Source organism: Eucyclogobius newberryi, unplaced genomic scaffold, assembly GCF_026437365.1.
Source record: "Eucyclogobius newberryi isolate DKJ021-1_F unplaced genomic scaffold, fEucNew1.0.hap1 SCAF_8, whole genome shotgun sequence".
In the NCBI taxonomy this organism is placed as follows: domain Eukaryota; kingdom Metazoa; phylum Chordata; class Actinopteri; order Gobiiformes; family Gobiidae; genus Eucyclogobius; species Eucyclogobius newberryi.
Genome location: NW_027316500.1, coordinates 7,284,158 through 7,296,656, shown reverse-complemented (window position 1 = coordinate 7,296,656; position 12,499 = coordinate 7,284,158). Strand labels below are relative to the sequence as shown.

The 12,499-nt window shown below is 37.7% G+C and overlaps 1 protein-coding gene across 1 annotated transcript in view; it reads right to left on the bottom strand.

Annotated features, from left to right (window-relative positions):
• Positions 1-12,499, bottom strand: part of wdr11 (WD repeat domain 11) — a 93,944-nt gene that overhangs the window by 40,057 nt on the left and 41,388 nt on the right. Inside the window, exons 11-12 of the mRNA XM_072436521.1 lie at positions 8,131-8,215; positions 3,119-3,225 (exon numbers count right to left, since the gene is read on the bottom strand). Of these exons, the coding sequence (XP_072292622.1) occupies positions 3,119-3,225; positions 8,131-8,215 (192 nt within the window). The remainder of the gene's footprint in view (positions 1-3,118; positions 3,226-8,130; positions 8,216-12,499) is intronic.

Sequence of the window (12,499 nt, the reverse complement as noted above, 5' to 3'; positions counted from 1 at the left end):
ATTGGCAGTTTCCTACAGGTTTTGCTTCTATAAAACGTTACATTTGCTATTATTTGTGGATATAGCAGTAGCGGCTGGTCCATTAAGGGCGCCCCCTGTCAATCTGCCAACTACGTACATTTTTTGGTGTCTAAAAACAATATAATTTATTCAGAAATATCTTATATTCTTATTAGTGTAAATGTGTTAAATAATAATATATATCCATATATATATCTATAAATAGATATAGATGTATACTTTGTTTGCGCGCCGTGCACTGCTGCCTGGCACAGTCTGCGTCACTTTTCTACGTAGCCGTGGGGCGGTTTGAAAAGCGCCCCAGAGCCTCATAGAAAATCAATGGGGATTTTTAGCCAATCAAATCACGATCAAAAGTGACATACGTCACTATGGTTTTCTCCATAGGAAAATAGCGACTTTGGGGCGCTCCAGAAAGCGCCTTTTGACACAGACATGAGCGCGCGCCTACGCGGAAGTGCCACACGCGCCGTGTTTTCCGTGTTTACGTCTTAAAACTGCATCTACAGAGTCTGTGACAAAAGGTACGTCCAAAACGACTCAGAATGATCTGCTCAACTGTTTCCTGGCTTTATTTGTGTTGAAAGTGGCTGATTTCTTATCAATCCGAACCACATGTGTTTGTCAAACTCCGTGCTCCGTTACCATGACAACAAACACGCAGTTTTTTTTAGTTTATTACTTGCATAAGGCTAACGCTAAGCATTAAGTATCGCTTAACTTCAATTAATAAATACATGCTTTTGTTATTAGAAAACCTAAGAAAGAAAGCCATAAATGACAACTTTCCATACAGCAATAATGGATGTGATGATTAAATATAAAAATGTAAAATGTTACACATGTAGTTCAGGGTAACTAATGCCACTTTTTGTATTTTTTTGTGTTTTTTGCTTGTGTTTTTATTTCCTTTTAATGTAGTAATTGCTACTCTGCACAATAAGTGACAGTGTCACTGAGATTTTTTATTTGCTCTTTTGGAGTGGAAATAAAGTGTGTTTACTTAATTAATTCAGTTGTAAATGTGTATTTAAAATATGTATCCATACAGTCAATGTTAAAAATATCAATTTTGGACATTTAAAAAAACAAAAACACGGTCATGTCATATAGCCCCCCCTATAATTTGTACCACCAGCCGCCACTGGGATATAGCTTGCAAACTTGTTAAACTGCTGACATGGTGTCTAAAATATGTGATTGTTATGATAATCACATTTTATTCTTGATTACATTGTAAGCCAACCAGTTTGAATTGGCTTTGTGCCGCATGACTTTTGTAATCTTTGATGTTGTATAAAACCTGCCGTCTGTCCTCCAAATCATAAAGTCATGAAGCCAAGTGTGAAAGCCTCTCAGCCCAGATCTATTGCAATCCTCTTTGCACTCAGCACAAATTAAATTGATATTGATGCTTTTGTTCAAACTTTCTAGTAGGAACAACTTTCCAAAAAGTTGTAAGAGAAAATACAAAGACAGGCATCACCAGTCAATATCAAACAAGCTCACGCGAGCACACACACACACACACACACACGCACGCACGCACAGAGGGAGAGCAATCTGCCCCGGGACAGCGCTTGCACGGTAAAGGAGACGTGTTCAACAGCGTGCAAGTGTTTCGAACAGTAAATCTGGCAAAACATTTTATCATCCTCCTGTAAAGAACATAGAAACACTTGTTTATGCAGTAAAGAAACTCACATGTGGAAGATATAGCCTAAACTGAACTGAAATATAAGAGCCTATATTAAGCTTTCTAAAAACAGATGCCATAAACTAAATTAGGCAACAGTTGTGCAGTTAATCTATCATTATTTTCAATAAACAATAATTAAAATACAACATTAATTATTCCGGAGGTTTTTTGTCACCAAAGTGGGAATAATGGCATTGAAATTGACATTAATTCAAGAATTGTGACAGAATTGTGATGACTACTACAATGTTTTATACACAGACATAAAGTGAATGAACAGCAGGGTTTTCAGTCACAAAAGCCCATGTAAGAAAAATGACTTTTAATAATCATTTAAACAGAGTGCCCCGAACCTTTTATTTGTAGAAAAAGATTCAGTTGTAGTCATCTGAATACTGTTTTTAGAGAAACCAAAAATAATAATAAAGTATCCAGATGACGACCACTGAATCTTTTTTTTCTACAATGGAATGAGGGATTACACGGACATAAATAATTCAAAAGCAAGTACCATGGGAAATTACTTGTTATACAGGTTGTGTAGTTCTTCTCTTTTTAAGTTAAAGCTTATGAGTAGTTTTTAAGTCTTCAAAGTATTTGAACAAGTATTTGTTGGATTTATTAAAAATGTTATCTATACTAATGAAATAATTAAGTATACTTTGGCTGTGTAACCTTTTGTCCTCTTCAACCTTGCCCTGGTGTCTACCAGGGGGGAAGAGGGGCAAAAAATGGAATACCTTATACGTGTGTGTGTAAGTTTCAACATGACGTAAGATCTCGCTGAAAAGGAGAGGAACAGGTATTTTTCCTCTCCAATTAAGGCAAGGGGCCAGAGATGGCAGACAAATCCCTGCTGAAAGTCTGAAGCAGCTGTTTTAACATGTTATCTTCAGTGTTTTGTCTGAACTGCTATTTGACTCCACCCCCTTAGATCAGTTTCACACCATGTGTTGATGACGGTCTTAATAAAAAAGGGTGAAATGGACAGGGGGCGTCAGAGGGTGGGTCAGTAGAGACTGCAACGCTCTTTCCCCTGATCCATTCTCTCACCAACATAATTTAACTTATTACCGTTTCGTTGTTTCTTCTTCTCTCTCTGTGTGCATTAATGATTGGGTTTGTGCAGAATTAGACCTATCAGTATTCAAAGTAACTGTGCATAAGAAGCTACTCCCTTGTGCAAAACAATAAACAGACTTTTAAGAAGACAAGACGAGAGGAAATGGGACTGCTCCCCTTAAAGTGCTGTTGTTGAAAATGCAGGACAGGTGCTGCCCAGTGGCCGAGTGGTTAAGGCGGCAGCACACATGCCAGGCTCCTCCCTTCTCTCTCATCTCCAGCTAATACAAAGCCGTGTGTGCTCCCTGAGGTGAAGTCGGTAGTGCGCAGACTCACCTGTGGGAAGATCGACATGCTGCAGCTCGTTTCGTACCAGGCCCATATTGTTCGGGGCCGAAGTGGCAAAGGACAAGAAACTGGTCAGGCTCACCCACTCGATGCCCCTGTGCACACATACAAAACAACTTGGTCAGACGGAAAAGAACTAAAGAAAAGAAAACGTCTGCAATGTGGATGACAGAATAAAACGCCTTAAGGTGCTTATAGACATGCCATGGTTAACCGATTCCCCCAGAGAGTGCTTCTCAAACTTTCTCAATTATCCATGCCCCTCCACAGACTCAAGATATTAAATTGGTATTATAACTGAAAAAAATATGTAATATTTGTTTTACTATGTTGCTATGTTTACAGATGCCTAAATTAACCTGAAATAACCATAGCCTAGTTTAATTCAATAAATGCATTTTTAGTACCAGTGTCATTGTCAATATAATAGGCTTTCTCAGATTTGGAGTCTTTCATTGGTTTGAAGCCCTTCGAGGCAACTGCTGTTGTGATTTCAGGCGTTACAAAAATAAATTGAATCAAATGAAGTGACCCAACACAGAGCCTCATCTGCTCCGCTGGGCACTTGCCAGATTTACAGTGTGAAATTAAACACTGAATAGTTTCCAAAAGGTCCTTTCCGATTTTGGTTTCAAAACCCTGAAATGAAAGATGGGTTGTTTTTCCGATTTTGGAATTCACCTTAATTCATGTTTATTCACATCGTCTTATAGATCAGCGTTCCTCTAGAAATATATTGATCCAGGGGTAGATTCTCCTCACATGTTTTTCCTTTTTTTATCATAATAAGACACCTGAGTCACATACAATCATAGTTACATTGCCAAACATTAAAAAAAGAGCCAGGGTTTCTCAGGAGAGTTGTTTTTGGGGTAAGGTCGGCAAATATTGCAAAAATGTTTTTCCGTCCAGAGACAGCAGGGGGCGACGACAGACATTTCAAACGCCCCAAAAATATATATTTAACTATCCCGGGAACTTACAAAGACATGCAAATGAGGTGAAAATGTTTCTTAGTTATACTTTAAATTAAAACAAGATGAGGGCAAAAAAATAAATACAAATATATTCTTCCCGGATACAAAATAAAAAAAAAAAACATTTTAAAAAGTTTTTGGACTCATTTTGGTGAAAATTATGTTTTATTTTCTCCCTGGGTCAACCGCAGTACAATCTTCATCATTGGTCTTTTCTGATTTGTTATTCTTAAGATCCCAGCCTTGTGAGAGGGTTCAGCTAAAGGAACACAAACTCAGCTCTAACGAGATTGGAAAAAGCTGCATGATTAATTAGTGGATTTCTCTGCTCAATGTAAATGAGATGCTAAGTAGCCTTCTCCTCTGTTATTGGCTGTGTCGGGGCCAAGGACTCAAGTTAATTTCCATAAAACACATCTCAGAATTATCCTGCTTTCAACACTTGGATGTGGCTTCAGTGTTGATTAGAGAATTGTTTTGCTTTGGTGGTGAGAGTCTGGGCAAACAATTAACAATTAGTCTACATCATTGATATTTGAAAGCCGGTTTGGGAAATGTGGTAAAAGGAAGAATGATAATGCAGCATAATAGTCTTTACAGTCATGATTTTATATAATTTAAAGGGTCCACTTTTCTGGTTGAGATCAAGCCAACTTGTATGCCCCCATGGAGATGTTATTGCTATGCCTGGAACGTTCCTCAGTATGGCATTAAATTAATCTGTATTTATTTTTTTTCTTTTATTACAGAGGTTTAATTGCTAAATAAAACTTGCATTCTTACTGTAATAGGAGTCACATCTCCATGAGATCCGATATCGATATTGATAATCTAGCTTTATTTATCTATAAGTACCCGGTAGTACGGCTGTGCAATGAAACTCATTTCTATTACGATTATTACGTGCGGCGATTACAAAAAAAATGCGTAATCGAGAGGTGACAATGAATAATGACTGACAGCAATAACACACCCACACGAGAGAGTGTCCTTAACCTGTCTCGCGCCAGCTTGATTTGTGTCTCACTCTGAATTGAGTTCTTCACATGAATCAATCTAAAAAAAATTAAAAAAAAAAAAAACTTCAAGCTGCTTGGTCGAAGCGTCAAAACAGTGTTAATTTAACACTGTTTTAACCAGTGTTATCCAAGCGCTATTGTGTGCATCTAAAACAGGCCTAAGTACAGCTTTAGAATAAATAATTATTGAGTTTGAGCAGTCAACAGGTCTTTGATATCAACATCCATGGAGACAAGCAGCTGGTGTAACCTCCACCAGAAAAGGTACATAGTGCACCTTTAATTATGGCCATGAGATTTATTTTAGTTACTCTCTATGATAAATGAGGTACTCCTTGACGAACTGTCCTTGAAAATTATCCCTGGGTGCTACAACTTCAGCATGCAAAGGACAACACATCTCAATTAACAATCCACAAAAATGCATGTTGTCAAGTCATAGATACAGACAACACAGTTCAACAACTATTACAACCATTTATTGACCACATCCATACCAAAATCTCCTTAAAGGTAATGTTTTACTTACGTTTCAGTAAACATTAGTACCAATTTTGTGGACTCTTCTCATTAAAGTGAATTTGTCTTTTCTCCCACCGATGCTGTTTGCTTCAATAAATGTTCTATCCCTTTTAATTACTTCAGTCTGATGCTTAATTAATCCTAGTTTATTGCTAATGTTATTGTGCTGTGTGTATATGTCCAGTTGTTTTATTGTGGAAGAGACTTGAGGGCTGCTGTTTTGGCATTTCGATTTCACTTTCTTTCAGTGTGACCCATTGACGTTAATTAAACAATTAGATCACAAGAAGTAGTGGGTGGAAGTGAACTTTCTTGCTTGTTGGCCCACATTTGAACAAATAGTTTTGGGATGTTTACTACAATATAAACAAAGCTGCCAATTAGGACGTTAAAACAACACAGCTAAAATGGTCATATTTTAGCTGTGTTGTATTAACAATTTTTTAATGTATGTATTCATGCCTGTAAAGATGGTGGAGGGCTGCTGACAGGCTTTTCATCAGAACAAAGTAAAATTAATATCCACACAGTGTATGCAGGACAAGAAATCAATACGCCTATTTGCTTGTGCACAGTCTGAATGCAGCTGGAACCAATAGCTACACATTGGCTTGTCACTGACAAATTAAGTAAAGGCAACGGTAATGAGTTCAATTAATGACATTTCTATTAATCAAATGAAAATGTATGTTGTAGCACTACAAAAAAGCTAACCCAAAAATCAAATTAAGCATTTGCTATATAGTGTTGAGAATGCTGTGGTGAGACATTTCAAGTCAACAATTCCCTATTAATACTTAGATATCATAATAGTGGTTTGTTGGGATGAATTTAATTACATGCATGGTTAGGCAGCTCAGGGACAGAAGAGGGATAGTGAATAGTGGGCTCTAATGTGCTCTTATTTAGAGCAAAACAAAACAAACTAATGTTTGTGATCAAACCTGCTGCTTAAAGGACACGAGAGAGCGCTATATTCATTAAGAAGCCAGTTACAGTCACTGTAGCGCTGATGAATGAAAAGGTTTGCATCAACCTTGTGTTGGTATGCTTCATGCAAGGTTTAAGAGTTGTTAAAAGGCCACAGAACCTAGCATTGTCTTCTCTGATTGGGTGCGGTAGGGTTATTGGAACCTCACAATTTGAGGTTTGCCAGCTGCGACCAAGTGTGACAGAATCACAATGACCCCACAGACATGAGGAGTGCCACCAGAAATATCCCCTAATTAGAATCACTGCCCGAACTCGTGGAGAGGCAAATCGGACTTATAATCGTGCAAAAAAGTCTCTAGTGTGCAGATGGCCTTAGCGTTGTCAAATGCACAAACAACTTAACAGGAACAAAAGTGATTGTCTATAAAGTGATAGATCCACATATTAGACTCAAGATGAAAAAATGCTGTGACAGACAAAAATCTGCTTTAAAATGTTTTTCATGGCAATATAAAGGTAATTAGACATTTATGCAACTGTAGCTGATTTTGAGCGGAGCCAATACAACAAAGAGCTGCTTAATTAGAATCAGAACAATGTCAGAACCCAATTTACCGTGAAGCTAACTACTCAAACATTACAGGAAATTATTTTCCTTTAACAACCTGCCCTGAGACTCTGCTCTGTAATCATATGAATGCCAATTGCCTGTGCAGACACTAATGAGGCTGAAAACAATCAACACTGATCAATATGCACTCTGACTGTGGACGGCGAGGTTCATTCGACCTGTCATTTCACTGTGCGGGAGTTCTTCTGAAGTGGAGCGAGACTGTTTACTACACGCAGCCGGGAAGACTTCTCCAGGGCTCTGCTGCTGTGAGTCAAGCCAAAATTAGATATGAAAGAACAGTGATCAGTTTGCTTTTGAAAAATGGCACTAGTGTTTGACAACAAAGAAATATATTTTTAATTTGTCATGTTTTTTTTAATTGTGAAAGGGCCACTGCAGAGTCGGAACTAAATAAATGAATAGTAATGTGTAGTTTGATTGACAACAATGATTTAGTATAATTTAAAACACTACACTATTTATAAAGCCCGGAATGAACAACTGCCAGAAAATATTCAAATCATGTTAAGCAATAAAGTATAATTTAAGGAATCAGTTTAACTTTAAGAAACTATTGATTCGCACGACATGGACAAATGTGCATCTCATGACACAGGGTTGATTTATGGAATAGTCTACATGAGGAGCTAAAGAGATTTTTTAATATATATATAGTATTGAAACTTGCTCAAATGAGTATCTAGTTTTGACATTACTTTTAGTATTGATTAGTATTTTTAAAACAAATGTTTCAATAATTAGCAGCTTAATGATAAATTTGAGCCATAATCACCATTTTTTTTTAGGATAAGTTTGATTATCCACAAACTTCTTCAACAGGTACATACCATAATGAATACAACACTTTTATATTTGGCCATTGAACAAATGACATCAGCGGCCCCTAAAAGCATTGCACCATTTTTCACATCTTACCTGACTTCACACGAGTGCACACTGAGTTCTTTGTGGAGCAGCCCACTGGTGAGGTTATAGACCAGGACAGAGCCATTACTCGTGCCTGCAACACAAGACAAAGTGCCGCCTGTGAGAAATATGACATGGGAGTAAAGAAAGGTCAATGTTACTTATCTGAGCACTATCTCCCCTCTCTGCAGCGCCCAGACAGCCCTGTGTACCCCATCACTGTGGCTGCAGATGCATGATACAGGCAGTACATCAGACTCCTGTCACTCAGCTCATAGCCCGAGAGCTCCATGTACATTTTCATCAGCCTCTGGGACCTTCTCCTCCATCTGTTTGAACACCAGCGATGACGTTTAACACAGACGGGAACCGGCACCCAAGAGATTTTATTAAAGACTCAAAACGACAGTAAAGCAAATCTCTAAATTAAAAGAGGGGAGAGTTTGGTACCGTTCTAGTTCTGGTTTAGTCTTAGATAAGGCATGTATGCAGGCAGTGCAGCAGACAGACCTTGTTTCCTTCTATGTTAACATTTTACAAAAGCCCAATGTGATTCTTAGATAACAGTCATATAATAAAATGTGAGTGTTCATTACTGTCCTCAAGCCATTAATTTCACCACAATTTTGTTGTCAAATCAGATTTACCATACCTTTATAAATGTTTCAGAGGGTTGTAATGGGTGTTGCTTTGTTTTAATTATTGATTATAATAACTCCTTATTTGTAAAGTCCTGTTTCTCCAACCTTTCCTTCAACATATCAAAGCTTTTCTTTTACAATCTGGTACCTTGTATACCTTTTGTTACCTAGACCTTAAATCTCAGGTCGGTGCTATTTGGCATGAAACCTTAATAAACCTTCATAAGCAAACCAGTTTTAAAACCTTTGTTTTGGTGATTGATCAGCTCTTTCCATGCCATAAGCACAGATTATCCTCTTCCTCCAGCTGACTCAACCGTTTATTCTCTGCCAATAAGGCCTGTACGGGAACCTCCGGCACAACATTACTCTCAATATTTTTCCACTGTACTTTGTACTCCAGGTCACACCAGTACAACAACGTGATGATTCGAGCCTAAATTAAGTCATTTTTCAAGAAAAGGTAGGCCCAATCCAACTTTTTCTTTTAGTAGTGGTTGAGTTTTGAATTGGATAGATATTTTTAACCATACCATATAAATCTTGAGATTGCAGGAAATTGGCAGAAGCTGGAATAGATCTCAGAAATCTGCGCAAAAAATAACTCAAAATAGTTTAAATCCTTTGACTTAGACTGAAATATTTATTTATAGAGGAAAAAAGGGGGATATAGTTTTCCCCTTACGTCTTTATGGAGGACCACGCCTAAATATTTGAGGGAATCTGTTAGCCATTTAAATGGATCAAAGTAAACAAGAGGGGGGACCAAACACAGACCTGCCTCATCCCTCTTTCCAAAATCAGTGGATCTGTAAATTGTAATTCCTAAGAGCCCCAAACATTTTTATTATTAAATTTTCTATTTGAAATTTGTGGAGCAATTTAAATAAATAAGGTCAGCTAACAGAGTCAAAAGCTTGCTCAGAATGCAAACTTACTATTGCAGCCTTGTTTTGTTGTTTTTGTGTATGGTTAATTATATGTAAGGATCGTCTTATATGTTCGTCTTGTGTTTGTATCATTTTCTAAATTTGATTCACTGCATGAACCTCTGATACAAATGGAGTTGGACGTCTTATAATGAGCCAAAATAATATGTCTCCACCAGTCTGTGGGCCTCTGCTTGGCTTATATTTCAATTTGCAGCCTTGAATTAAAAGATTATGGACACACCTGCTATAGGTGGAAGTCTATTGCATAGTCTATTGTCATTTACACATTTTTAATTGATTGTGTGCTCAATTCCTGCATAAATCTCACTGGTTTCATAATACTTTAGAGACTGCAAATAAATAGAGAACACTTATTTCTAATCAATGGCTATGACCTTGGTGTGAAGCCTGAGATACATCCGGACACGTCTGCTTCTCTAATTATCCTGGGTGTGATAGGGATTGACTACACGTATGTTCACGCTGCACTGGGCGGCCTGGAGACAACCCCATGTGGCTCAACATCTGGAGGCTGCAATAGGCGGTGCTGCACAGTGGGCATCTATTGCCCCACACAAGGGGAACAGCTGGAGGGATCAGGCAAACAGGAAGTCAGTAGGTGGAAATAAACATTCAACACATAATTTACAGAGTTTTTCCAACATCTACCCACGATCATAAAAATAAACTGACTTTATGGTGGTAAACAGCTGTAAAGCTAATTTAGTTGGCTTCAAGATTAAGTTTAGAGTTGAGAATTTAATAAATAGCAACAATATGTTGACAAAAAAAAGAGAGCTTGTCAAGTCGTTTATTGATGTGCCACCTTCAAGGCAGGAAACATGCACTGAGAAGACTGAACTCTAATTAAAAATGAGTCATTGTTCTGTCAAACCTACATCTTGTATGTAGCTGTTGTTTTTTACCAATAACCTTATATATATATATATATAAATATATATATATATATATAAATATATATATATATAAATAACGGTTGGTGGTGGTGTGTGTGTATGTGTGTATGTGTATATATATATATATATATATATATATATATATATATAATGTAAACTTAAAAAGTTGGTGTGCTTTTCAATTCATATTAATGGGTTTCATTCCAAAAGCAATTTTTATTAAAACTTTTGCAATAACATATTAACATATTGTTTGACAACAGTGAATGTCTTTATCTCACCTCAGCTGCACTGGGGAAATCTGAGGAAAAGGAGTTCAAATGAAAGGATTTAAATGGGTTTGTGTGGTGTCAATATTGATAATTATTTTGACAGTCCACTGGCGAAAAGAATGGATCTAATAATTATTTTATTTTCCAACTGTGTTTCCTTTCCAATGCAAATGCTTGTTTTCTATAGTTTAGGCATAATATGAAATGCACTTTCATAATATCTGTCAAATGCAAGCTGAAATGGGCTGTTTGTAAAATCGAAAGTGTTTCCCCTTCATCATTCTGAGGTGACATTTTACAGGTGACGGAATATAACCACCAATGGAGTAACAAAGCAGTAATTTCTAGTAGTTTCTCTACAAACTTTTCTTTGTGCTGTCCAAGATCAACTTTATTTACTCCAGTGCGGGGAACAGAACGGTACCTTATTCATGCCTTTCTTTTTACATTTGCTTTTTCCTTCCCTGAAACTCGAGCAGCAAAAAAAGGCTTTAGGCTTTGTGTAATGGAGCTGTCAGGAATGCAGCAGATTACAGGTTTTCAGACAGGAGAGCAGACACCGGTGCTTGTGCGTACTGTGGTTGGCTGCACACCTTCAATTAGGATTCGTTTGGAGAAATAGGCCAAACAAAGAAAATGTGCCACAGGAAGTGGAGTAAGAGCGAAGAGAAAACAAAGAGTGAATAGTACCAATCTGTAGTGAAGCTCGGAATGGCAGTTTAAACTCTCGCTGCATTCACACAATCAGCGGTTGCCTTATCTCTACAGCACATTGTGTAAAGGTGGAAAAGCGTCTTCACCTTAAAAGACATGGGTTGATTTGGTTTCTTCACATAATGGCAACGTATAGTAAAAGCACAAAGAGACTGCGTGGCCCTGAAATGTTGACATCGATCGATACCAAAATATCGTTATCCTAATATCAATACTTATTAGCAGCCACAACTTTACATTTACTTTATAAATTACTTTATAGTGACTAAGGTGAAGTTAAGTACACTACTGATGGAGACAATCTAATGGCTGATCAAATGAGGCAAAACAGTATCTACATTTAAGAAAAGGTTTGGTGTGAAAACTCTAGTATAGATGCAATACCAGCGCTCATGATTAAGGACAAAACATAACTAAGGCTTAAAATGGCTTCTACAGTTTGTATCAAAAGTACATTCAAAAGTGTCAATATTGGCATCAGAACAAAAAATTGTAATACCTCTAAATCATTTCAAGCAGTGCTCACTCATGCACAAGCTTGTACATTTTCTGTGCACTTTTTCAGTTTGCGCACGGTGACCATACACATTCTGTGGCTGTGACCCAACTCAGAGGATCCTGCTGAATCTGTGAATGGATTTATGAAACATTCCCTAACCCTAACTCCCTCAAACGGAGCACATGAGTGAGTCCTGGGTTTAATGAAGCGCAGAGATACAACATTACATTTGTCTTTACGCACCGCACCCTTTGATTGGCCAAAATGATTCAACCTGACCATGCATGTGTAATGCTTCTGTGTTTTGGTCCTTCTTCCGGGTAGCGCTAGCTCCGCCCGCGCTACCGCCGCCCGCGCACATTCAGGGATTGCGGGGACAGCATCCCTGAATGTACGTAGCGAG